Source organism: Pantherophis guttatus, chromosome 2 (genome assembly GCF_059756535.1).
Source record: "Pantherophis guttatus breed Tessera chromosome 2, ASM5975653v1, whole genome shotgun sequence".
Lineage (NCBI taxonomy): Eukaryota > Metazoa > Chordata > Lepidosauria > Squamata > Colubridae > Pantherophis > Pantherophis guttatus.
In genome coordinates this window covers 289,461,888-289,488,533 of record NC_142064.1, presented here as the reverse complement: position 1 = coordinate 289,488,533, position 26,646 = coordinate 289,461,888, and the positions used below count along the sequence as shown (strand labels likewise).

Here is a 26,646-nt window from a genome sequence, read left to right as displayed (position 1 = left end):
TGAAACACGCAGAAATGCGAATGGGAACTTTCTCTGGGATGTCCAGATACCAAAAATAATCCAGCCTGCCAACAAAGGAGACAATGTGTAGTGTCTGATTGAATTGAGGGGTCCTTGGTGGTCTCTGAGCTTGATTGTGTTGTTGCAGACCTTTCATTAGCCAAAGGAGGGAAGATCATCAGTGCTCCAACCAACCTCAGAGGGCACCAAGGACCCCTCAATCCAACTTGCATCCACTGTGTCAAATTAATACCTTTGTCAATGAGGATGAATGCAGCATCAAGGAACCGTTTTAGGCCAAAGACCTCTTAGGATGTGATGGAATAATGAGAGATGTCAATGTAGACTGCATGCAGAAAGCTTCAGGGTGAACAATTTGCCTTTCAAGCAAGAAAATACATTTTTCAAGCATTAGGGACGCGTTCTTTTTTTATGATGAATCATAACATTAAGTAACTTAAAATTAACTATCAGTCATGTAGTTACTTGCTAAAGATGCATAAAATTCTCAATGGAGCCTTCAGCTTTCCTTGTTTTGCTTTTGCTTTTTCATTTTCTTTTTTCATTTATGGTCTAATGATATATCCCTGCCTTCAATTCTCCAAGGGCCTTAAGCTTCCTAGTCACATTTCTTGAGGTGAATTTCCTACTCAATCCCTATGTAAAAATGGTTTTTCCTCCTCATAGTTTAGCTTTCTATTCCTTTTTCAGGATCTTCCTTTTCTTTCATCAGAAGAGACCGGAGGGGTCCCTGCCCTTTCTCCTCCCCCCTTTGCTGGGAGGCTGAGCGAATAGTGTGGGAAGGGCAGCTGCATGTATTGAATTAAATAAAAAAGAAATAAAAACATTTTCCTGAATTGTGGCCTTCCTGCCTGTGTTCCATCTGCCTCCCAACAACCGCAAGACACAAGCTGTCTTTCCCACAGAGCCTCCTGGTCCTTCTCTTCTGGCTGTTTCTGACAGGATTTGGACCCTTTGGAGGCCTCCCACAATCTCTGTGGAGCCTTCAGGGCGGCTGTCCTTGAGGGAAGCGAGTTCAAATCCTCCAGAGAAATTTTTCTCCATCTCCACAGAGGGTTCCTGGACAGGAAGGAAAGGAAGATGGAGAAAGAAATTGAGAGGGCCGTTTCCTTCTACTCCCAAACCCATCATCCCTGCCCTCTCCCTTCCCCTCAGACGCGCTCGTATTTCCCGCCCTTTCTACAATCCTGGCACTTTGCCCCTAATCCACCAGGGGGAGCTCTCTGCTAAAAGAAGGTAGGGTCATGCGCTTCCCCATTGGTCCAGCGGAGGGTGAACGTCACAGCTGCCTTTCCATAGGAGGCTGGGAAGGAAATGATATAACAAATACTTGCCGCTCTAGGACGCCGCACTCGCTCGCCTTAACCCCTGGGGCTCCATAGGAGGCGGAGAGGCTACGGGAGAGTGGCGGGGGGAGATCCAGACGTTCCCCGGGTGAGTTGGGGGCTCTTCCCGGGCAAAGGGAGGCGGAGGAGGGAGAGACCCGCCCCTGGCCCCCCTCCGGCTTCCACCCCGGGTCCCATGCTCCCCAGCCGCCCTCTCCATGCAGGGGGATCCTTCCCGCCCCCTGTCTGAGGAAGAGCCCGAGTGGGGGGAGGGGAGGGTCGGCCTTGCGGAGGCCCAGCAGGAGGGGAGAGAAGCCGGGCGAGGAGGAGGCAGGATTCGCACCAGGCTCCCTGTCTCCGGAGGGGGAGAGAAGCGGGGCGGCCTCTCCAGCTGCCTCCTTCCCGGCCCTGCTCGGGGGCACCTCAGTCCTGCGCTGGGATGAGCCTCTTGGGGCTCCGGGGAGGTTGGGGGAAGGTCGCTCAGTGGCTGAATTCCACTTTCTAATTCTTGCTATTTGTTTTTTCTTCCCATCTCAGATACAGAAACTGGAAGCCATTTGTGGTCTTTGCAAGGCAAACTTTTCTCTTGGGGGAAGAAGAAAAAGAGCGGAATCCCTTGGAGGGATCAGTCCTGCAGCCCCAGAAATGGTCCCGTGAAGGAAAAGGCACCTGGAGACCCACCAGAGTGCTTGGAGCCATTTGCAGTTGCTCTGCAGGACAGAGAAAGGATGGAGACACAACCTTTTGGAAAGGAGGGAGCCGGAAAAGGCCCTTCAGCTGCTCAGCCTCAGAAGGGGCGGAAGCTCTGGACAAGGACTGGGCAGGAGATCCTGGAGGAGGAAACCGTCCTCCCTTCAGAAGTTCAGCCCTGGAACTCCATCCAATACCGGGAGGCTGAGGGTCCCCGAGGACTTTGCAGCCGACTCCATGGCTTTTGCAGGCGATGGCTGCGACCAGAAAAGCACACCAGAGCTGAGATGCTGGACCTGGTGGTTCTGGAGCAGCTCCTGGCTCTTCTGCCCCCAGAGATGGAGAGCTGGGTGCGGGAGTATGGAGCAGAGACCAGCTCCCAGGCGGTGGCCCTGGTGGAAGGCTTCCTTCTGAGCCAGGTGGAGGAACAGAAGGAGCAAGTCGAGTTGCAGGTAAGAGTTCAATAGAGAATAGAGAATCTGTTTGAATACTTCACCCCTCCTTCCCAAACCTCTCTGACAGTGATAATATGTGGCAATGTCCCACGTATTCTAGTAAGACATTGTTCCATTGTTTTCTCATATTTCTCACATAACCACATTGATGGATATTGGGGGCTTTGAGGCTGTGTTCCGAATATAGGAATCCATTTTACGTCATCGTATGATGTACATTAATTCTGTTTCTTCCTTCTTCCTATTGGAAGTGCTGCACTGTGGAAATCAGAGATCCTGAGGGAAAGAAGAACCCATCAAATCCTCCCCAGGAGCTATTTTTCAGGAGGATCCCTTGGAAGGATCAAAGTCGGGACACTTTAGGAGGTAACTGAAGATCTTCCCATTACCCATCTGTCTTACCTTCACTTTCTCTTCTTTCCTATACAATACCTCCTCCTATTTATACTTCTCCACACTAATTGCATCTACAGATAATTGCCCAGCGACCCTCTTCAGGTGAGCCTACTGCTCTTGGGGGAAGGAGGATATTGAGGTCCACCGAGGGAACCTTAGAGGTCTTCTAGTCCAACCCAGTGTTCAAGCAGGAGATCCTATCCCATTTCAGACAAATGGTTGTCCAATCTCTTCTTAAAAACCTCCAGTGTTGGAGCACCCACAACGTCTGGAGGCAAATCTTTCCACTAGTTAATTGTTGTCACTGTTTCTCTTTAGTTTTAGGTTGCTTTTCTCCTTGATTAGTTTCCATCCATTGGTTCATGTTCTGCCTTCAGGTGCTTTGGAGAATAGCTTGACTCCCTCTTCTTTGTGGCAGCCCCTGAGATATTAGGACACTGTTGTCATGTCATTCCTGGTCCTTCTTTTTCATTAAACTAGACATACCCAATTCCTGCAACTGTTCTTCATATGTTTTAGCCTCCAGGCCCCTAATCATTTTTGTTGCTCTTCTCTGCACTCTTTCTAGAGTCTCAACATCTTTTGTATATCGTGACAGCCAAAACTGGTGCAATCATTTCACTTCTCATCCAAGAAGCTTCTTTAGTTCAGTTCTTCTTCAGTTATGAACTGAAGAAGCTTCTTGGATGAGAAGCAAAACATTTTCAAGGAGAAACCAAGGAAGTCCCATTGCTTTTTGAAAAGCACTTTGGGATAATTTCTATGCCTGCTTATTTCTGAAATGTTCCCCTGTTCACTCAATGGAACTATCTTACTTGTCAGAAAGTGCGTATAGAAATGTGCAAATGGCATATTACAAATAAATGGACTTGGTTTTGAAAAAAAGCAAGCACAAAGTCTTTTACAATGCAGAGGAACAATCTCGAATTGAATTCAGACTAAGTGCTAGACACTAATTCGCTGGTTCCTAGCTTTGCATGCTATTCATAACCAAGAAACCTGTTTGCCAACTACACAGTCCACAAAGCTGAAACAAAGCACAATTGACATCTCTTTTGCTTAAAATGCTGAGGTATTTATGGTTTTTCTGGAAGACAAAATCGCTCGACTTTGTTCCCAGTTGGATGCCGGCGTGGTTGCTGGTCCGGTGGAAGCTTCTGAGGCAGGTTCTTGCTCTGATATTGGGGAACGGTTTGACCCTGTTGCTCCTGAGGAAGTGGACAGGATCCTAGGGAGTATGGGTGGGTGCAAGCACCTATGTTTTAGACCCATGCCCCGCCTGGCTTGGGAAAGCTTCCTGGGAGATGACAGGTGGGTGGACACTGGCAGTCATTAATGCTTCCCTACAGGAGGGGGCAGTGCCCCAGCATTTGAAGGAGTCTGTGGTCCACCCTCTTCTTAAGAAGCCATCTCTCTCGGCCAGTCCACCGAACTGCACTGGAAACAAGCCAACACCAGAACGGAATAAAGCAGTTGCAATCCTTTAATTAGGTTCAGCACAGCAAACACAGGCAGGAGAAAGGCACAAGCCGGAAACAAGGTTTAAAGTTAGCGCTACACGCAATCGCAGTGTAGCGCCTTTTATATACACAGCAATAAATCAAGTGGCAATTAAACAGTTAACATCACCCCTAGCTGGCCTGAAGGAGGAGCACAATAAATCAATTAACAATCAAACAGTCAACATCATCCCTCCTTCCTCAAGCTGGCCTGTAGGAGGAGCGCGTCTCTGTTACAGCACAAGGCAGCGTCATCTGCAAACACCATGCCCCCCCCATCTCCGATGAAAGAGTTTGCTTCGTTTTGTGTGCGGGTGGTAAAGACTTCTCAAACAGCTGATGACACGCCCTCGGAGAGTCCAACAGCTCGCCCCCTCCTCGTCGTCCTCCCTAGTGATGGCGAGACCCAACCGAGGCTCGACAGGCGGCTCCTCTCTACCAGGAGTCCACCTGCAGGAAATAAAATAAAGATGTTAGCATAGCAACCGTTCTACCCACTGGGACCTGGTTTATTTGGATATTTACGATGATACCGACGGAGCAACCGGTCGGCATGAACGTCTGGAGCTGCTACCCAAGATGCTTGTGCTAGTGGATAACCCTTCCACCGTACTAAGTACTGTAACCTGCCTCTACGTAGACGTGAATCCAATACTTTATCTATCTCATATTGATCTGAATGACTCGGTCCCGGGGAAACAGGCTGATGTGTGGGCCTTTCCTCTTTGACAGGTTTAAGGAGGCTGCTATGAAAAACAGGATGTATTTTTCCTAACAGTGAAGGTAGCTTAAGCATGACAGTGACAGGGTTGATCACACGTATTATAGGAAAAGGACCTATGTATTTGGGACCTAGTTTCCTACTAGGTAATCGTAATTTCAAGTATTTTGTCGATAGATACACGTGATCCCCTACAGAAAACGGTTTTGGGTCGGCTCTTTTTTTATCAACATAAAGTTTGTATTCATTTGCTGCTTTTTGAAGCGCCGTTTTTACCGCTGGCCACGTTTGTCGGATCTTGTCGGCCCAACCGGAATGTGTAGATACCCCTGTAGCTGGAGGTTCTACCTCAGGTATGGCAGGGAATTCTCTTCCATAGATGATTTGGAAAGGAGAAAATCCCGTGCTACGGTGGCTGATATTGTTGTACGCGACTTCAGCGAACGGGAGTAAGGCAGACCAATCAGTTTGCTGATACGAAACGTAGCAACGTAGATATCGTTCCACAGCGGCATTAGCCCGTTCAGCTGCTCCATTTGTACTGGGATGGAAGGCTGAACTTAATCCTTGAATGGGCCCTATCCTGTGAATGAAAGATCTCCAAAACTGGGCGGTGAACTGGACACCTCGATCTGATATAATACGCTTCGGGACCCCGTGAAGGCGGTAGATATGTTGTATAAACATGTCTGTCAATCGTCGGGCAGATGGTAAACCCCGACAGGGTATAAAATGCGCCTGCTTTGAAAATAGATCTACTACTGTCCAAATAACGGTATGTCCATTGCTGGGCGGTAGGTCTACTATAAAATCCATCGCCACTTCCTCCCACGGACGACTAGGATCAGCCACCGATTGTAATCAACCAAGTGGTTTTCCTGACCATGGTTTTGCTGCCGCGCATGTGGGGCACGATTTAACATAACGTTCAATTTCACCACGCATTCGTGGCCACCAAAATTGACGTCTAATCAGGTGAAGTGTTTTAAGGAAACCGTAATGACCTGCTGGTTTGGCATCATGGCACCGTCTTAAAACTGTAGTTCGAAGCGGTTCTGGAATGTATAAACAATCCCCATTCCACCCTAACCCATCTCGTAAGATTACTGATGTTTGGTTTTGATTTACCCACGTATCCTGGCTGATAGCTATCCGAAGATTCGTTAAGAAGGACGCTTCTTTCCGTAACACCGCCGCAACTGCATGCCCACTCTCAATAGGTGGTATAAGAGATTCCACTACTTCCTCGCGCTTACTGTTATATTGTGGCATACGAGAAAGTGCATCGGCGAGGAAGTTCTTTCCTGCTGGCACATATTTGAGTCTGAAATTGAATCTTTGAAAATATTGTGCCCAGCGCAGCTGTTTTGGGGACAGACGTCTAGGCGTTTGTAATGCCTCTAAATTTTTATGGTCTGTCCATACCTCAAATGGGATAGTAGCCCCTTCCAGGATGTGACGCCATGTAAGTAGAGCCCAACGGACAGCGAAGGCCTCCTTTTCCCAGATCGCCCACCCTCGCTCTGTGGTGTTTAATTTACGTGAGGTATAAGCACAAGGGCGTATCCTATCCTGTTCATCTTTTTGCAGTAACACAGCTCCCACAGCAACGTCGCTAGCATCGGCTTGAACGATGAATTCACGAGACAGATCAGGGTGTTTAAGTACTGGTTCTCTGGTAAAAAGATATTTCAACTGTTCAAACGCACTTTGACATTGAGCTGTCCACTGCAATAACTGGTTTGGTCTTGGTTTTATCACAGGAGATTTAGTGCGTAACAGGTCTGTTAACGGTAGTGCTATAGCGGCAAATGCAGGGACGAATTGGCGATAGAAATTCGCGAAACCAAGGAAACTTTGGAGTTGTTTCCTGGTTTTCGGTGCTTGCCACTCAACTATAGCTTGGACTTTACGTGGATCCATTTCTATCCCATCGCTTGAGATCCTGTACCCGAGGTAATCTATCTTCGACTTATGGAACTCACATTTCGAAAGCTTTATAAACAGTTTAGCCGCTAACAACTTCTCTAAAACCTGACGGACTAACACAACGTGTTCTTCCAAGGTGCGCGTATATATTAGAATGTCGTCTAAATAAACAAGAACTCCTCTAGACAAATGTTCATGCAAAACTTCGTTGATAAGCTGCATGAACACCGCTGGAGCGCCTTGAAGTCCAAACGGCATAACTCTATATTGGTAGCTACCAAGAGGGCAGTTAAAAGTGGTCTTCCATTCATCGCCCTGTTTGATACGTACTCTGTAGTACGCTTCCTGTAAATCGAGTTTTGTAAATACCCGTCCTGTAGATAGCGCAGCTAACAAATCCTTCATAAGCGGAAGGGGGTATAGATGTTCTATACATACTCCATTCAAATCTCGGAAGTCAACACATAACCGAACCCCACCGTCCTTCTTCTCCCTGAAGAAGACTGGGGCAGCCATCCTAGATCTACTAGGGACGATGAAACCTCGAGCTAAATTTTTGTCGATATATTGTCGTAACTCGGATAATTCTTGTTGGGTCATGGAATACATCCGAGGTTTCGGTAACTTAGCCCTAGGCACCAACTCGATAGCGCAATCCGTAGTCCGATGGGGGGGTAGTACTTCGCATTCCTCTTCACTAAACACGGCTGAAAGGTCTTGGTAAACTATAGGAAAGTCCGGTGTAAGCAACACCTCTGTGGAGGCACAGCTATTGTCCTGTCCCTCATTCGACTGTCCCACTGAAGAAGCAGGGGACGGGACAGCAGGTCCCAAAGGGATTCTAAGCTTACGATAACCTCCCTCCCACCAGATGTGAGGTTGCCATTTATCTAACCATGTGAGACCCAGAATAACTGGCTCTATCATTTTTTCAACCACAATAAACTGGATGGACTCTTGATGTTCACCTATCACCAACAACACTTGTTCAGTTACGTGGTTAGCAGGCGCCCCCCCCCAATAATGACCCGTCCATCTGTTCGAACTTCACAGGAACTTTTAGCTTTTTTATCTGTAGGCCCAGAGCATCCACCACACTTCTCCGCACCAGACAACGGGTACATCTAGTGTCTATTATAAAGCACCATACTGAAAACCCGTTGTGTTTCGGGGATTCCTCAGCACCACAGGTATGACAAAAGGGAACACAGTTTTGCTCACCATAGGGTCCTCCGGCTCGTTGTCATCACTGTCCCCTGACACCACCGGGAATCTCCCCGCCACAGTGGTTGGTGTAATATCACGAACCTGATGATCTACGACGGACTTTGGTCCTTGAAGTGCTTGGGTACGTTCTTGTGGCTGCCGTGGTCGGCCTCTGGTCGCTACCCCCGTAGCCGGCTTTTGGGTTTGTACTCGTACCGGAGGTACAGGACATTCAGCCGCTCTGTGTCCTATCTGATTGCAGCGAAAACAACGAAATAGATTCAGGCAAGCAAAGCAAGGCAAGCGTTGCGACTAGCAGCTGAGGTAAGCAAGCTGGAGGGGGAAAACTTGTTCCCTTTTACATGGCTCTGGCCATCCCAGCTGAGTTGCAGGGAACTCAGCTGGGATCGTCAGAGCTGGGATCGTCAGAGTAAAAGGGAAAAAACTTTTTTCCTTTTATGTGGTTTCTAGCGATCCCAGCTGAGTTGCAGGGAACTCAGCTGGGATTGTCAGAGCTGGGATCACCAGAGCTGGGATCGCCAGAGCCATTTAAGGCTCGTCAGAGCCTTTTGGGCTGGTCTGCCTGGTTACAGGAGAACTACACCCGGCGTATAAGACGACCCCTGACTTTTGAGAAGATTTTCATGTGTTAAAAAGTCGTCTTATACGCCGGAAAATACGGTATATATGTAGGTCTTTGGTTATTCGGGTTTTCTCCCGCGTAAAATTGGAGGTGTCTTGGCAACGTTTCGACAAAGTCTCATTCGTCATCTTCAGGCTGGTTGTCTCGGCTTCGCGTTTCTAGGAGCAATGTGTGTGATCGCAGCTGTTTCTTCCTTTTAACTGCCAGTGGGGGTGTGAACTGATTGGGTGGGATCTTGGCTGTGTTCTGATTGGGTGGAGGTGTGTTCTGATTGGTTGGGGGGTTGGCTGTGCTCTGATTGGATGGTTGTGTGTTCTGTTTAAGTGGGGGCTTGCTTGTGCTCAGCTTAGTCTGAGTTGCAGGGGGATTTGAGCTGGTGAGCTGTGTTGCTGTTGTTTGGCTTCATGTTCGTGGCCATGCAATCTCTTCATGTTGGGTGTCAGTCTGCTTCATGTATGGATTGGAGGGGTTTAAAGTGGCTAATGATGCAGCTGTGGTCTGGCTTCTGGTCTGTGGTTGTGCCTGATCATCAGTGTGGGTTTGAGTCTGCTTTCTGCGTGGATGTGCGGTGGTTACATCCCGTGTGGCTCTCGTGAGTGTGGGTCTGGTGTCATTCTTTGTGTTTCTCCCACCCAATCAGTTCACACCCCCACTGGCAGTTAAAAGGAAGAAACAGATGCGATCACACACATTGCTTCTAGAAGCACGAAGCCGAGAACACCAGCCTGAAGATGACGAATGAGACTTCATCGAAACGTTGCCAAGACACCTCCAATTTTACGCGGGAGAAAACCCGAATAACCAAAGACCTACATACAAACACCCGCGAAAACCTTAGAATATATATATATATATATATATATATATATATATATATATATATATATATATATATTCTTTTTCGTAGGCTTTTCTGTGCATATTCTTTCTAGCCAGGTTTAACCTACGTAACGCAATGACAGTTATCCAAAACAAATATAACCCCCCCAAGCACATCTTAGATCTGACCAACCACTGCCTATCCAACACATACTTCATCTATAATGGACAGAAATACAAACAAATAGAAGGAGCACCCATGGGATCACCCCTCTCACCTGTCATTGCCAACCTCTATATGGAATACTTTGAAACCCAAGCTCTAGAAAAATCTGATCACAAACCCAAACTCTGGCTCAGATATGTAGACGACACCTTCATAATCTGGCCACATGGGAAAGAAAAACTGGACAACTTCCTCACACACCTCAACAGCCTACACCCCAAAATACAGTTCACCATGGAAACAGAAGCGAACAACCAACTTCCCTTCCTGGATGTCTTAGTCTACAGAAAATCCAATGGCTCCCTAGGACACACTATCTACCAGAAGAAAACACACACAAACCGCTATCTGCACGCACTCTCACACCACCACCCTGCCCAGATCAACTCTGTAGCCAAGACACTCATTTCCAGAACAAAACGCTTAGCTGACGAACAACACCTAAAAACCGAACTACACACTCTCACTAACGTACTAACATCCAATGGATTCCAAAGAAATAAGATCACCAACCTAATCCAAAAAGAAACCCCCACTAAAATCCAAGACAGAGAACAAGAAAACGGCAAAGCCCTCCTCCCATACATAAAAGGCACCACAGACAGAATAAGCAAAATCCTCCACAAACATAACATCAAGACAGCATTCTGCACAAACCAAAAAATATCCACCATCCTAAGGAACCCCAAAGACAAAATTGAATTAGAAAATCAAGGAGTATATGAAATCCCATGCACCGCCTGCCCCACCATATACATCGGACAAACCAACAGACGAATAAGTGCACGCATAGAAGAACACAAGAACTCAGTCAGAAAAGAGGAACCAACTTCTTCCCTGGTCCAACACCTTAAAGCCACAGGACACGATATTGACTTTAAAAAGACCAGAACTATCGCCAAAACTGAACACTTTAACAACAGAATAATCAGAGAAGCCATCGAGATAGAAAAACGCCCACACAGCATGAACAAACGAGACGATACCTCCCGCCTACCAGCCATTTGGAAACCCGCCCTTATTGACAAACGAATCCCTAACACGACGAATGACACCAGACCCACACTCACGAGAGCCACACAGGATGTCACCACCACACATCCACGCAGAAAGCAGACTCAAAACCACACTGATAATGAGCCACGACCAAGGACCAGAGGCCAGACCGCAGCCGCATCATTAGCCACTTTAAACCCCTCCAATCCATACAGGAAGCAGACTGACACCCACCATGAAGAGCTCGCACGGCCACAAACACAAAACCAAACAACAACAACGCAGCTCACTAGCTCAAATCCCCCTGCAACTCAGACTAAGCTGAGCACAACCAAGCCCCCACCCAAACAGAACACACCCCCAGCCAATCAGAGCACAACCAATCCCACATCCAATCAGAGCACAGCCAAGCCCTTAACCAATCAGAACACACCTCCACCCAATCAGAACACAGCCAAGTCCCCACCCAATCAGCTCACACCCCCACTAGCAGTTAAAAGGAAGAGACAGCTGCGATCTTACATTGCTCCTGGAAGCACGAAGCCGAGAACACCAGCCTGAAGATGACGACTGAGACTTCGTCGAAACGTCGCCAAGACACTTCCAATTTTACGTGGGAGAAGACCCGAATAACCAAAGACCTACACACACACACACACACACACACACACACACATATATATATATATATAACCCCCAAACATTAACCTTAGACCGTCTACTGTCGACCTCACCCCATTCCTAAGATGTCTCTAAGGCAAGTGCATAAGCGCACCAGCTCCCCAAAAAGGGAATATTGGAGACAAGTTGGAAATTATATATATATATAATTTATATATATATAAATTCCAGGCATTAGTGACTCTGTTACTGAAGTCATATTTTCTGCAATCAAGTTTAGCGCAGTTTACCATAACTTTGTATCTATTGTGTGCTCGTGTATTGTTGTGATTGAAGCTGAAGGAGTCATTGACAGGTAGGACCCCTGCCAGTCAAGATTCAGGCCTGGATTTGGGACAGAATCGTCATTGGCCACCAGGGTGGATTTGATTTAAATCAAACTGATTTAAATCACGATTTAAATCACGATTTAAATCACTAGTCAGTAAGGCTTGATTTAAATCATAGTTTTCTACATAAAGACTAATTCTTGCTGGTATAACTTTAATATGCAAGTAGATGAAGATTTTTAGAATAACAACTTTTCATATTAGTTTTTTTATCCCCAGTTTAATAGGTTAATCATTCATATTTGGACAACTTTTCTGTTGTACTTAGGAAGGAGAAAAATAATCATTACCTTAATAATAACAATTTAAATAGATTTATTCAACTGAAACAATAACATTACAGCATATGTTATTTGCTTAAACAAACATCCATGTTTGTTAACTAATTTGGCTAAACAAAATATATATATTTTAAGAAACTTAGACTGTCAGCCCAGCCTACACATGAAAAACTTAAATACTGTCCTCTGTAACTCATGCGTCATCTTCATCTTCTTCTTTGTTCATAATCTGGAAAAGAAAAACAAGCTTTCCTGCTTTATCGGGTCCCAAACGATTTCTCATTTTAGGATGAATGAGTCCAAAGGAAGAGAATATTCTTTCAACGCCTGCAGAAGAAGCTACTGCTGTTAAAAGTGAAATCATTACTTGAACAGTCTCTAAATCCAAGTGCTTAAGTGACTTCCACCAGTTCACTGGTGTGACTTTCTTTAAAATATCTTCAGCAAACATATATTTCTTGAATGGTTCCCCCTTAGCTTTGAAGTTTATTATAGTTGGCATTACAGATGGATGATTGCTGGATACCCATGTCATAGCTAACTCCTCTTCCTCAGCACTTAAGTTTTGACTCTGGTACTGGATATTGACAATATTTGCCAAAAAATGAGCTGGAGACAGTACTTGTCCCATTTGTTTTTTTAATGCTTGTAATTTAATTCTGTCCATGTGTAGTTCTGTTTTTAAGTGTTCACTCAGTTCCTTCCAAATTTCAACAGCATCAGCAATAAAACAGCTATTTTTCTATATTTTGTTTAAAGCTTCAGAGATGGGTTTCAGGATGCTCAGCATATGTTCAACATTTCTCTTAAGCCCAATCTTGAGGATTTTGGCCATGACAGTACCATCTATTTTATCTCGATTTTGTTCACAATCTGTCATCAGAATAGGCCAGTTCTTGATATACTGCTCAAAACAGTCCACCACAGAGTTCCATCTAACATCTTGTGGGAGCGTTAGCTTGGTTCCACCCATCCTTTTCAGAGCTGCTGCAGCAAAATGATTGTTATGGAAGTATTTAGCAATTTCAAGAACATTAGTCTTTATTTCTGGAACACTTAAGTCTTTGGCTAAGAGGTGCAGCAAATGAGCACTGCAACCATATATTATTAGCTTTGTATTCCCTTCCTGCTCTTCTAAATTTCTTCTCATCTTGGATACATTTGCAGCATTGTCTGTGACCAAACTGCGTACTAGACATTTGAATTTTTGTTCACATGTTATTATAGCTTTTACTGCCACTTCTTGTAAGTATTCTGTTGTGTGTACATTTCCTGACATATCAATTGTTTGTGCAAGGAAGACTTTCCCTTCTTCTGTTGTTATACTAGCACATACAATAGGATCATTGTGGACATTACTCCACCCATCAATACTTAGGTTAACAATTCTACCCTCCAGAGCTGTTGCACATTGCTCCATTTCTCTGTCATACACTTTATCCAGCAGTTTCCCTGCAACATCTGCTCTGCTGGGTGGACTGTATCCTGGTCTCAGTGACTGAACCATATTAATGAAATGTGGGTTCTCAGTCAGACGGAAAGAAGAGTTTGTTGCATAAACAAACTGGGCAATTTTTTCATCATTAACTCTTTTTCTAATCTGCTAGTTTTTATCACAAACTTATCTATGGTGGTTCCAGGAGGGAAGGGTTTTTTCTTTCTTTTAGGTGATAGTGATATGTGGCTGTGGGTGTCTGATGATGATGATGCTAATGAAGCACTATCCTGGATGGATAACTCTGAAACTGTAGAACAGGAGGATGGTGATCTTCTTGAAGGTGGAGAGTTTCCAGAATCCATGAATTCCCCTAAACAAAAAAGTCAATGCTGTTATTTTATTGTTTATACAATTTCTGCTTATTGTATACAGCACTGCCCCAAAAGGAATATTTGCTTTTCTTCATAACTGTACCAAATGACAGTAACATGCAGTAATAATAAGAAATATAATTTTGCTCAAACATGACAGTTCAAGGCAGTCTTTAGAAATACGATTCAGTAAAAATGTTTACCAACCTGAAGATCCTGCCTGTTCAAATGTGTTTCTTTGGTCATCTTCATCACAGCACTTCTCATGATGTTGCCTCATTTGGGCCACCAGGCCTTGCATTTCTTTGTTGCAGTGTTTGCATTGTGCATGAATGCCTGCCTTACCGATAGGTAAAGGAACTTCATTAAAATATTGCCAAACGGGGTCTCTTTTATGGCCTGCTGTCATTATAGGTTTTTTCCTCCAAGGAAAGAATGTGATAAACCTCAGGTCATACATACAAAAAGATCCAAAGACTTGTCTGTCTGTGGCTGTGCAGTATTGTGCTCAGAAAGTTTCATTTTCATTTTGTACTGCTTGTCTGCTTGCCCCTTCCTCCTCACACTTAGTTTCACTTTCTTCTTGTGCAGATCTATTCCACTCCAAACAATCAGAAAAATATTGTTTCTATTCTATTCACTGAACTTCTTGAAACTTAGCACTGAAGGGGTTGATTCTGTATTCATAGGTTTTTATTTATTATTAATTAATTAATTAATTTTATTTCTATACCGCCCTTCTCCCAAAGGACACAGGGCGGTTTACAGCCTGATTAAAAGCACAAGACAAACAAAATTTAAAAGTAGTTAAAATTATTAAATAAAAGGCTCAGTTACAAAACCCCAAATTTGAAATCCCTTTTTAAAAACCAATTAAAATCTTTATATTGATAGCCCCGCCTGGCGGAACAACAAGGTTTTGAGGGCACAGCGAAATACAATGAGATCAGAGATTTTACGAATTTCTGGGGGCAGTTCATTCCAAAGGGCAGGGGCTCGTAGGGTTTGTAGAACAATAGGATTAAGGTCTTTTTCTCCGTGGCAGCTCCCTCTCTCTGGAACATCATCCCCCCAGAGATTAGAATGGCCCCCCCACAGTAGCACTTCCAGAAGGCGTTGAAGACCTGGTCCTGCCAGTGGGCCTGGGAAACCCAGAGCGGGGTGGAGCCCATTAAACGGCTCCTGTGAGATGCTTTTGCCAGGGGTGGGGGTGATTTTATTATTTTAAATGTATTATATAATTCTCCTTTTATTAGTTTTATTATTTTAGTATAGGTTTAATATTTTGTAAGCTACATTGAGTTGTCATGTGCGAATAGGCGGCATATAAATTGTCTAAGAAAATCAATAAAATAAATATTTTATTAATCATTTATTTTGAAATTATTTATTCCTTACAGAGAAACAAAGAATGAAATTTTCTGGTTTTTATGACGGCGATCAAACAGTGGCTGAACCTCTAAATCAAGTAAGAAAAGGAAAAGTTATTAGACTTGTATTCTCGCCTTCAGGAAGTGAAGTGGGTGTACAGAGTTCTCTCTCCTACTATCCCCCCCCCTTTTTTGGACTGGGTTATTTTTTTTTTTATTGAAGAAGTTTTTCAAATACAAATTTTTCCCCCTCTTTTCCCCCCTCCTCCCTAACCCCCCCTCCCCCTCCCCTCCCCCTATGGCTTCTCCAAAATAAAACCCAAGTTAATAACAGATTATATAATACTTTACCATCCTTTTACTCCACCCCCCATATACTGACCCTTTCTTTCTAACAATATTATTATATCGCCCTTATACTATACATTTCAAAGCAACATTCAACTGTAAAATTATATAATAAATCCTAATTTAGCAATTTCATCTATTCAGCTCATAATCTATCCATTTCCTCCTCCCCCATGCATATATCTCTTAATTCAAATCTTTTATGTATATTAATATAGCATAACATCCTTTTTCCTAAACTAAACAATCAGTAAACTAACCTATCTCCACCCTTCTAACAATATTATTATATCCCCCTTATACTATACATTTCAAAACAACATTCAGCTGTAAAATTATATAATAAATCCTAATTTAGCAATTTCAGCTCATCCTCCCCCATACATATATCTCTTAATTCAAATCTTTTACATATATTGATATAACATAACATCCCTTTTCCTAAACTAAACAATCAATAAACTAATCTATCTCCACCCACTTTCCTACAGGTTTACCATACATAATATTTTCACTATCTTTATTCTTCTGCCCACACCACTAAAAAAATATTTACATATATATATAAAATCCTCAAATGACTTTAAATTTGTAATCCATATGACATCTTCTGTAATATCTCTCAACTGGATTGTTAATTCCATTACCCATGTTAGGGTAACATCACATCCTAATTCCAACAGTATGTTCGGTATCTTCAATTACCCTCTTCCCCCATCAATAGTAAATGTTTTCATATATAAAAAACCACCCGAGTGACTTTATATTTATATTCCATATAGTGTCTTCTATAATGTCTTCCATCTAGATTATTAATTCCAACCACCATGTTGGGGTAACAGCCAGATCTTCTGCATGCCCCAATCCCATAGTTCTCTTGCCTTATAGCTCAACATAAACGTAATCCATTTGTCAAAAAGTCCAGAATAAAAAGTTCCAGTCCACTCAATTTAAGGCCATCTTCCACATCCCAAAAGTACAGCACTGCAGAGATCTGTCACTCTCATCAAAATAGTATAAACCAATACTTTGCGTCAACTATATTTTCATATATTCAATCGTCTCTTACGTAACTGGCATTACACTGTTGTTTAGTCTAAAAGTTTTTATTTTTGTAGGACCTGCTTCTTCTTTTCTTAACTTTTTGTGGCTTAGATCTCCATCCTGGTTGCCTTTCTATGAGTTGTATATCAAGTGATTGATTTCCATGCTGGTCTATACTTTGATAAGTCATCACAGTAGAATCCAGAACTGCCTCTCTTGTATTTATAGATAGTCCAACTGTAACCTCTGAAGGAGAATCCAAAAGCGACTCATCCACAAAGGCCTCTGTAACTTGTTGTTTTTCCATTACTCCACCTCCATCTGCTTAGCCTGGATTTCAATCTCTTGTTGATTTTGCTTTTCTTCATTCTTCTCGTGTGTTATACATGGAGATGTTGAACCCATTTTAAAAACCTTGTAGTAAAATTCTTCCGCTTTTTCAACAGTATTTAGTTTTGTTTTATTTATTTATTTATTTATTTATTTATTTATTTATTTATTTATTTATTTAATTTTTATACCGCCCCCTCTCCCGAAGGACTCGGGGCGGTGAACAGCCAAAATTAAAACAAACAATACAAATATTAAAATGCAATTAAAACAAAATTAAATTATCTTTGGCTTCTCCAATTTTAAAACCCCTTACCCATAAAATGCACCCAATTAAAATTTTTTAACCCAGTCCGGCTTGCTGAAATAAAAAAGTCTTCAGGGCCCGGCGGAAGGTCCGGAGGTCCGGGATTAGTCGTATCCCTGGGGGTAGCTCATTCCAGAGGGCGGGTGCCCCCACAGTTGATATCTTTCTCCTTGATATCTCAATATTATACCAACTGGAACATCCCACCTAAATGGGATGTTTTGTTTTTTTAGCTCAGTCACCAAAAATCCGAAATTCTTTCTGTCTTTTAACATCTTGGATGGCAGCTCTTTAAATATCCAAATCTTCCTTCCATGCATTTCAAGAGTGGAATTAAAAGACTTTTGCACGATATCATTTCTTATTTCTTTATCAGTAAAGTAAATCACCACATCTCTAGGCAACTGCCTTTGCTTTGCCACCCAAGAATTAACTCTGTAAGCCTTATCAATCTTGCAGGATACCTCTTCAGGACTAACCTTTAAAATGCCAGCCAGAACTTCAGCAGACATCTTTCTCAAATCTTGTCTTTTATCTTCCTGTATTCCCCTTATTCTGACCGCAAATTCCATGAATCTGAATTGCATCATTGTGGCTTCATTTTCAATTCTTTGTTTTATATTATCTACATTGTAAGTCTTATAGTCAGCTTCCTTTGTTTTTTTAAACTTTTTAAGCTCTGCTTCTGGGCTTTTTTCTTGTATCATTGTTAAATCATTTTCAATTCTTTTTATTTTATTGTCCAAGTTATAAATCTTATGATCACCTTCCTTCATTTTAGACTCTATTTCTAAATTGAACTCATTATCCATCTTCATAATTACATCTAAGAAACTTTTCATATGTTGCTTCAAGATATCATACTTTTGTTGAACCAACTCTTTAATTTCCTGTCTAAAATTCTCAAGGTTCTGATTCACAATCTTATCATGTCTTGCCATCTCTTCCAGTACAAATTCCCTTAGGTCTGTAAAGCCATTTTTCTGCGTCTGCAAGCTCACAACTTGATCATGTGATTTATAAATGGGGGAAACCCCCCCCCTACAGCTTGATTATCTGGCTTTGTCAGTTTTAACGCCATCCTGCCTACAAAGGTTTTTTTTTTTTTTGCCCTTTTTAAAGAAAAAGACTTCTCTCCAGACAATATCAATATCAAGTCTCTAAGAAGGAAGAGGCATAAAATAAGAATTTTTTCTCTTCACTCCTAGCCAGCGCTATTGTTTTAGATACTTTGTAACGTCTCAAACGGAAGGACTTTCGCTTTCAGCTCTTCACAAGCCTCAGCCAGTCGCCATTTTAAACTCTCTTTTTTCCTCCTTTCATTCTCCTTTACTTTTAGAATCAGTCTTGGGGTTAGAAATACTTGCAGTTTAAGATCCCAGATCCGGATTTCCTCCTACTTGTTCAGATAATCTGTTAATTCCGTTAATTGGTCTGGTCCCATCGCCTGGCTCTGCAAAAAGGCAGAGTTCTCCCGAAGCCCGGAGCAGCGGCGAGCGGAAATAGGGAGCCTCATCCTGCTTCGTCCCCAAGAGTAAAACAAAAACTCTAAGGACTTCGCAGAGGGCTCTACCTGCCCTCGCCTGCTCTATCTAGCATTTCCTTGAGGAAATGGAGTTTTTCGAGCCGCCTTTCAGCTTTAAAGGCGGCTCTTTACGGGCAACGGGGCTGGCGGTCTCAAAAGACCGTCTAACGGCGACGGAAGCCAAACCGGAAGCCTGGACTGGGTTATTTTTGTGTCCTTCCACAACATGGAGAGCAGAATAGCAGGTTGAAGTTGCTGTCAGCCAGCATAGCTTCCTCTGGTTGTCTTGTTCTGCTAGGTGCTCCTCCAAATTTGCCTTTACAAGAAGCACTTCTTTTAAAGTCCTTCAAGAATTAGGAATAAACGTATGACAGTGGCAGGAACTGCTGGACCACCTTTCCTTTTTAATTTATCAGCCTCCTAAGTTACAGATTAACAGAGTTGGAAGGGACCTTGTAAATCATCTAGTCCAACCTCACTACACCATTTCTGACATTTTGGCAGTCTAGTCTCTTCTTGAAAGCTCCCAGTGATGAAGCTCCCATGAAACTTCTGTTCCATTGTTGCATTGCTTTCACTGTAAGAAAACGTCTCCTTATTTTCAGGTTGAATTTCTCCTTGTTCAGTTTCCATCCATTATTCCTTGTCTGGCCTTCAGGTGCTTTGGAAAATAGCTTGACCCCCTCCTCTCTGCCCCTCAAATATTGGAGCACTGCTACCCTGTCTCCCCTGGTCCTTCTCTTCACTAGACTAGCCATGCCCAGTTCCTGCACCTTTTCATCGTATGTCTTAGCCTCCAGTCCCCTCATCGTCTCAGTTGGTCTTCCTTGCACTCTTTCTAGAGTCCCAAGATCTTTGTTACATCTTGGCAACTAATACTGGATGCAAAGTTCCTAAGTGTGATCTTACCAAGGCATTCTAAAGTGGCACTAATACTTCATGTGATCTTGATTCTGTTCTTTTTTCCGTGTTCAGGAGAGTCTTGTGTCCTTTGAGGAGGTGGCTGTCTATTTCTCTGAGGAGGAATGGTCTCAGCTGGATCCTGACCAGAAAGCGCTGCATTCGGAAGTCATGCTTGAAAACTATAGGAACGTGGTCTCTCTGGGTAAGAGTTTTCTTGTCCCAAATCAGAGAGTTCAAGAAGACAGATTATATCTGTGTAACATTAAAAGTGTAATAGATGATAAGTGGGATAAAATCAAAGATAAATTGATAAAGTTTAAGATATTAAGAATCGAGGAAAGGGTCAAGAGATTAAGAATTAGATACAACTTGGTCTTATAAAGTGTAATAAAAATGGAGTGGTATGGAATTTGAAATTAAGATCTGTGGTGATAAAATTGTAGGGTAAATAATTAGAATAAGAGGTTAGAATATTGTTAAAAAATTTTTTTGATGCTGATCGCTTAGCTGATGCTAAGGTGAAGAAGAACAAGATATAATTAAGATTGAAATATAGATATAAAAATGAGTGAGAGTTAATTTGAAATTAAAATTGTATTGATATAATGGATTTGTTTAGAGGAAGATGTTAAAATTTATGTTAAAACTTGTTCTTTTATGTTTTGAATTTTTATTTGTAAAAGATGTAATGGGAAATTGTGAACGGAGCTTGTTAAAGAAATGTAAGCGTGGTAATCATCTATGACCAGATCGAGACTCTGCTCTTGAAAGCTATATTTTATGTTTAAGTTTGAAAAAAAAATATTTACAAAAAAAAAGAAAAAAAAGAAGATAGATTATACTTACTTTTTATTTAAAAAATCACTAATCAGATATTGTCTCCTGGGAGGGAGAAGGGAAGTATCTGGCCTTCTCGTACCCCAAGGAAGGAAAGAGTCAGTGTCTCTTTGCTGAGGTCCTTTTGGGGCATTCCTTATCTGTATTTTTCCATTTCTATTTGAACTTATCTGTGGAGGCTGAGAATAATGAGGTGTGCTTTTATGTGTCCTCTGGAGATCATGTGAGAAGAATGTGTTTGTCATTTGTTCTCTGAAACCTCCCCAAATTGTGTGGGAATAGAACTTTCACGCTCGGGCCATGGAAGAGCATTCTCCCAATCCAATTCAAGAACAAAGGCCTCATGAAATATGACTCAGAGCATCCTAGGATACAGGTGATCTCCGAGTTACGACAGTTCACTAAGCAACCATACGAAGTTACGATCTAGCTCTCTCCTAGTCCTGAAATAACGAATGTTACAACACCACGGCCGTCATTCACACTTACAAATGGCAGCAGAGGCATTGCAACAACAATCATCGTACCTGCACCTCCACCCCACTCTGCTCGGACTTACGTTACGAGGATGTAGCGAGACGTCGGTTCCTTTGCCTGCTTGGGTGCATTTGCAGAAAAAAGAGCCCTAAAATAGTGAGAGATACACAAGCTCAATAGTGGGAAATCTGGCACTACTGATCTCACAGAATCTCGCACTAGAGTACTTTAGGCTTCTGTTCTCTGCTCACCAAGGCCTACACGAGATCCAGGGCAAAATGCTTTGGAAACAAAGGGGAGGCCTCTTTGTTTTCAAAGACTTTTGCCCTGGATCTCGTGCAGTCCTCAGTTTGTAGGGAACACAGGACTAAAGTACTGCAGCCTGAGATCCCGCAAGATCATTAGTGTGAGATCTTGCACTTCTCGTCTTGTGTGATCTCACACTAAAGTAGTTTAGGCCTCTGTTCTCTGCCATCAGAAGCCTGTACCAGATCCGGCCAAAAAGCCCTTGCAAGCTGATGAGACTTTGGGGCACCAAAATAGCCATTGTTGAAGCCTCCCAATCTTTCCAGTCTCAGCGCGATGAGCGTTTACAAGCCAATGGGAGGCTTCAATCAAGGGACTTCGCTCCTAAGTCTCATCATTGGGATCAAGGAACAGCCCGAGCGGGAGTCCTGGCTGCCAGACAGAGGCAGTGGAGTACCTGCTCCAAGGTACACCGGGGAAGAAGGAGCTTTTTTCAAAATGGTTTCAGTTCTCACAGGTCTCTGCTGAAATTAACCCAGCCCAATAAATCTTAAGTTTTCTCCTTATTCCTCCTTGGGTGTTTCCCCTATTTATTCCATGACTCAAAACAGACTTTGATTGAGATTTGCACATATATAGATAATTGTAAAGAAAGAGATGTTTTCTAGATATTTTCAAAGCTTTCAGAACTCATGAATATAGAAATCATCCTGTCTATATCACACCACTGTAAGCATGCAAACATAAAACTTAAAAGAATTTTGGAAAAATTCAGAAGGAAATTCACTTGACTTTGTACGGTTTGATCTTTTTCTCTAACTTTGTTATCGTTTTCATTTCTCTTTTGCTTTGAAGATAATAATGGGCAGGAGAATCAAGATTCCTGTGTACTGCTCCAAATGATCAATGCTAAAGATGGAACGGAGAAGTTTGGAATTCGAATGGAACCAGAAACCCATGCTAGAAACCAGTCAAATGATTGGAATCAGGAAAGCTCATATTCCACCGATGCTCTGATGCAAGACTTTCTTGCCCAACAGGAAAAAATAAGGAAAAAATATATTGGGGAAAGTGTGAAGCCAATCAAAACTAAATTACAAGTAAAAGAACACTATATAAGCCAAAACAAAAGAGAAGATGCTATAAGAAGACACAACGGACAAAGTTACAATGGGACATTCATGCCTTCTCTTGGAAATAAGTTCCTTACATCTCAAAAAGTGATAGACACAAAAGAGAAGCCTTACAAATGTTTGGAATGTGGAACATGTTTTAGAACAAGCAGGCAACTTACTTCCCATAAGAGGATCCACACAGGGGAGAAGCGGTATAAATGCATGGTGTATGGAAAGACGTTTGGTCAAAGAGGTTATCTTATATCCTACAAAATGATCCACACAGGGGAGAAGCCGTATAAATGCATGGACTGCAAAAAAACCTTTGCTCGAAGAAGTAGTCTTATTTCTCATAAAATGATCCACACAGGGGAGAAGCCGTATAAATGCATAGAGTGCGAAAAAACCTTTACACGAAGAAGTAGTCTTATTTCCCATAAGAGGATCCACACAGGGGAAAAGCCGTATAAATGCATAGAGTGTGGAAAAACCTTTGCTCACAGAAGTAGTCTTATTTCCCATAAGAGGATCCACACAGGGGAGAAGCCGTATAAATGCATGGAGTGTGGAAAGACCTTTGCTAAGAACTGTGTCCGAAGAGCACATGAAAGGTTCCACACAGGGGAGAAACCATATAAATGCATAGAGTGTGGAAAAACCTTTGCTCACAGAAGTAGTCTTATTTCCCATAAGAGGATCCACACAGGGGAGAAGCCGTATAAATGCATGGAGTGCGGAAAGACCTTTGCTCGAAGAGCTAATCTTACTTGCCATGAGAGGATCCACACAGGGGAGAAGCCATATAAATGCATGGAGTGTGGAAAGGCCTTTGCTCAAAGAAGTCATCTTATTTCCCATAAGAGGATCCACACAGGGGAGAAGCTGTATAAATGCATGGAGTGTGGAAAGATGTTTTCTGAAAGAGCTCATCTTATTTGCCATGAGAGGATCCACACAGGGGAAAAGCCGTATAAATGCATGGAGTGTGGAAAGACCTTTGCTAAGAACTGTGTCCTAAGAGCACATGAAAGGTTCCACACAGGGGAGAAACCGTATAAATGCATGGAGTGTGGAAAGACATTTGGTCAAAGAGCTCATCTTATTTGCCATGAGAGGATCCACACAGGGGAGAAGCCGTATAAATGCATGGAGTGTGGAAAGGGCTTTGCTCAGAAAGTTAGTCTTACTTCTCATAAAAGGATCCACGCACAGGAGAAAGTGTATAGCAATAGTAATTCCACTTAGACTTATATACCAGTCTATAATGCTTTATAGCACTCTTTGAGCAGTTTACAAAGTCAGCATATGGTCTCCAGCAATCTGGGTCCTCATTTTAACCACCTCAGAAGGATGAAAGCTGAATCAACCATGACCCTGTCAGAATCAAACTTATGGCTGTGGGCAATTAGCCTATAGTACTGCATTCTAACCGCTGATCCACCAGCATAGATTTTGATTTGTATGCATATTGTGCCTTTCGGATCCAAACAAGACAAGGTAGAATCCAACAAAATGAAATTTAATGTGGAGAAAAGTAAGCTTTTACATCTGGGCAGGAAAGACAGATTACCTGAAACCTGGCTGGAAAATAGTAACTGTGAAGGGTCCTTGGAGTCGGAATTGATGATCAATGAAGCATGAATTACCTGTGTGCGGCAGCAGCCAAAAAAACGAATACAATCCTTGGTTGTATAAACAGAGGCATAGAATAAAAATCAGATGAAGTATTAGTACCAGTTCATAAAGACTTAGTAAGACCACCCCTGGAATACCGCATCCTGTTTGGGTCATCACATTGCAAAGCAGATGTTGAAACTTTGGAAAAAGAGCAAAGAAGAGCAGCTAAGCTGATTAAAGGCCGGAAGACTAAAACAAGAACTATTATAGGAACTGGGCTAGTCTAGTGAAGAGAAGGACCAGGGGAGACAGGATAGCAGTGTTCCAATATTTGAGGGGCTGCCACAGAAAGGAGAGGGTCAATGTCAGGTATGCTTCCTTCAAAGTCCAAGAAAGAATGACCCACCGTTTCCATGGCAGCCAAAGCAGTAAAAGGTGACTATTTTCCAAGGCACCTGAAGGCCAGACAAGGAATAATGGATGGAAACTTATCAAGGAGAGAAGCAACCTGGAACTTTCTTACAATGAGGACAATTCACCCGTGGAACAGCTTCCCTTCAGATAGCATGGGTGCTTCCTCACTGGACATTTTTAAGAAGACACTGGACAGTTTCAAGTAACTCCCTCTGATGAGTATTCCACTAGAGCAGAGTTGCAGGCAGAAATGCAATTAGTCCTGAATCCCTTACTATTATTTCAGCTTTTCTTACTTTGCTTAGTATTATCACAGTCTGCTTTTCCAGCATTTCACTTTATACAAGTAATAACTGAGAAAGACAACCATAAGGAGAACCGGGTTGTAGTGATGCTGAGTTAGAAAATGCAACTCATAGGCTCTTTGTACTAATTTTGTGGTTATCTTTTTTTGCCTTCCCTTGTGTTGCCCATCTCTGGACTCACACAATCTTATCAATACCTTTTTAAAGTGAAGTCTCCAGAACTGGACACAGTATTCCAAATGGAGTCTCACTAAAGCCCTATGTAGAGGGATAGGAGCTCCTTTTTGCTGAGGGTGATACATATGGTGATGCATCTCAGAATTTTGTTTGCCTTCCCAGCTGCCTGGCTACACTGCTTACTTATGTTGCAGTTATCCTTGTTTCAGTGCCATGGCAACTACTTTCACAGAGTTGTGTAAAAGAAGGGAAGAGAAAGCAGTGGTAGGGATATGTGAACACATATTAAGTTCCCATAGGTAGGCAGCCTGCTGGCCAACCCAGGCAGTCCCTGATTTACAATAATTTATTAAGTAACCATTTGAAGTTACAATGGCAATAAATGATGGCTCTGACCTCCTCCTTCCCTCCCTCCCTCCCTCCCAAATTAGGCCTACTCCAGGATATGAGAATGAAAACCAGTCTGGTGTGCTAACATTGCAAAGGATCAATCAAGAAGGAAGATCTTTGGAAATCAATGGGGACCAAAATAAGATGAAATTAAGAACTACTTCAAAAAATTACTTCAGTCCTTCCTGATGAAACATGCAGAAATGCGAATGGGAACTTTCTCTGGGATGTCCAGATACCAAAAATAATCCAGCCTGCCAACAAAGGAGACAATGTGTAGCTCACGGTTGAAATGAGGGGTCCTTGGTGGTCTCTGAGCTTGATTGTGTTGTTGCAGACCTTTCATTAGCCAAACGAGGGACGATCATCACTGCACCAACAAACCTCAGAGGGCACCAAGGACCCCTCAATCCAACCTCCATCCACTGTGTCAAATTAATCACTGTGTCAATGAGGATGAATGCAGAATCAAGGAACCATTTTAGGCCAAAGACCTCTTAGGATGTGATGGAATAATGAGAGATGTCTGTAGACTGCATGCAGAAAGCTTCAGGGTGAACAATTTGCCTTTCAAGCAAGAGGCCGGAATGAACAGAAGGAAACAAATGCATGGGGAAAATTTATTTTTCAAGCATTAGGGCCACATTCTTCTATTTTTATGATGTGTCATAACATTAAGTAACTTAAAATTAAATATCAGTCGTGTAGTTACTTGCTAAAGATGCATAAAATTCTCAATGGAGCCTTCAGCTTTCCTTGTTTTTCATTTTCATTTTCTTTTTTCATTTATGGTCTAATGATATATCCCTGCCTTCAATTCTCCAAGGGCCTTAAACTTCCTAATCACATTTCTTGAGTTGAATTTCCTACTCAATCCCTATGTAAAAATGGTTTTTCCTCCTCATAGTTTAGCTTTCTATTCCTTTTTCAGGATCTTCCTTTTCTTTCATCAGAAGAGACCGGAGGGGTCCCTGCCCTTTCTCCTCCCCCCCTTTGCTGGGAGGCTGAGCGAATAGTGTGGGAACGGCAGCTGCATGTATTGAATTAAATAAAAAAGAAATAAAAACATTTTCCTGATTGTGGCCTTCCTGCCTGTGTTCCATCTGCCTCCCAACAACCGCAAGACACAAGCTGTCTTTCCCACAGAGCCTCCTGGTCCTTCTCTTCTGGCTGTTTCTGACAGGATTTGGACCCTTTGGAGGCCTCCCACAATCT

General features: G+C 42.7%; 1 protein-coding gene across 1 annotated transcript; it reads left to right on the top strand.

Moving 5' to 3' along the window:
• Positions 1–1,345: 1,345 nt before the first annotated feature.
• Positions 1,346–26,180, top strand: LOC117657040 (uncharacterized). Its single transcript, XM_087884856.1, has 6 exons — positions 1,346–1,455; positions 1,884–2,488; positions 2,743–2,857; positions 15,427–15,494; positions 19,926–20,055; positions 22,269–26,180. Exons 2-6 carry the CDS (start codon positions 2,075–2,077, stop codon positions 23,771–23,773), a joined length of 2,232 nt encoding a protein of 743 aa, XP_087740982.1. The 5' UTR covers positions 1,346–1,455; positions 1,884–2,074; the 3' UTR covers positions 23,774–26,180.
• Positions 26,181–26,646: the final 466 nt, after the last annotated feature.

What these genes read in the sequence shown, in the direction of transcription:
- LOC117657040 (XM_087884856.1), top strand. Translation starts at nt 2,075, where the DNA reads ATGGAGACACAACCTTTTGGAAAGGAGGGAGCCGGAAAAGGCCCTTCA. An exon ending in AAGTCGGGACACTTTAGGAG is followed by an intron (nt 2,858 to 15,426) that starts GTAACTGAAGAT and finishes TATTCCTTACAG; the next exon opens with AGAAACAAAGAATGAAATTT. An exon ending in TAGGAACGTGGTCTCTCTGG is followed by an intron (nt 20,056 to 22,268) that starts GTAAGAGTTTTC and finishes TTTGCTTTGAAG; the next exon opens with ATAATAATGGGCAGGAGAAT.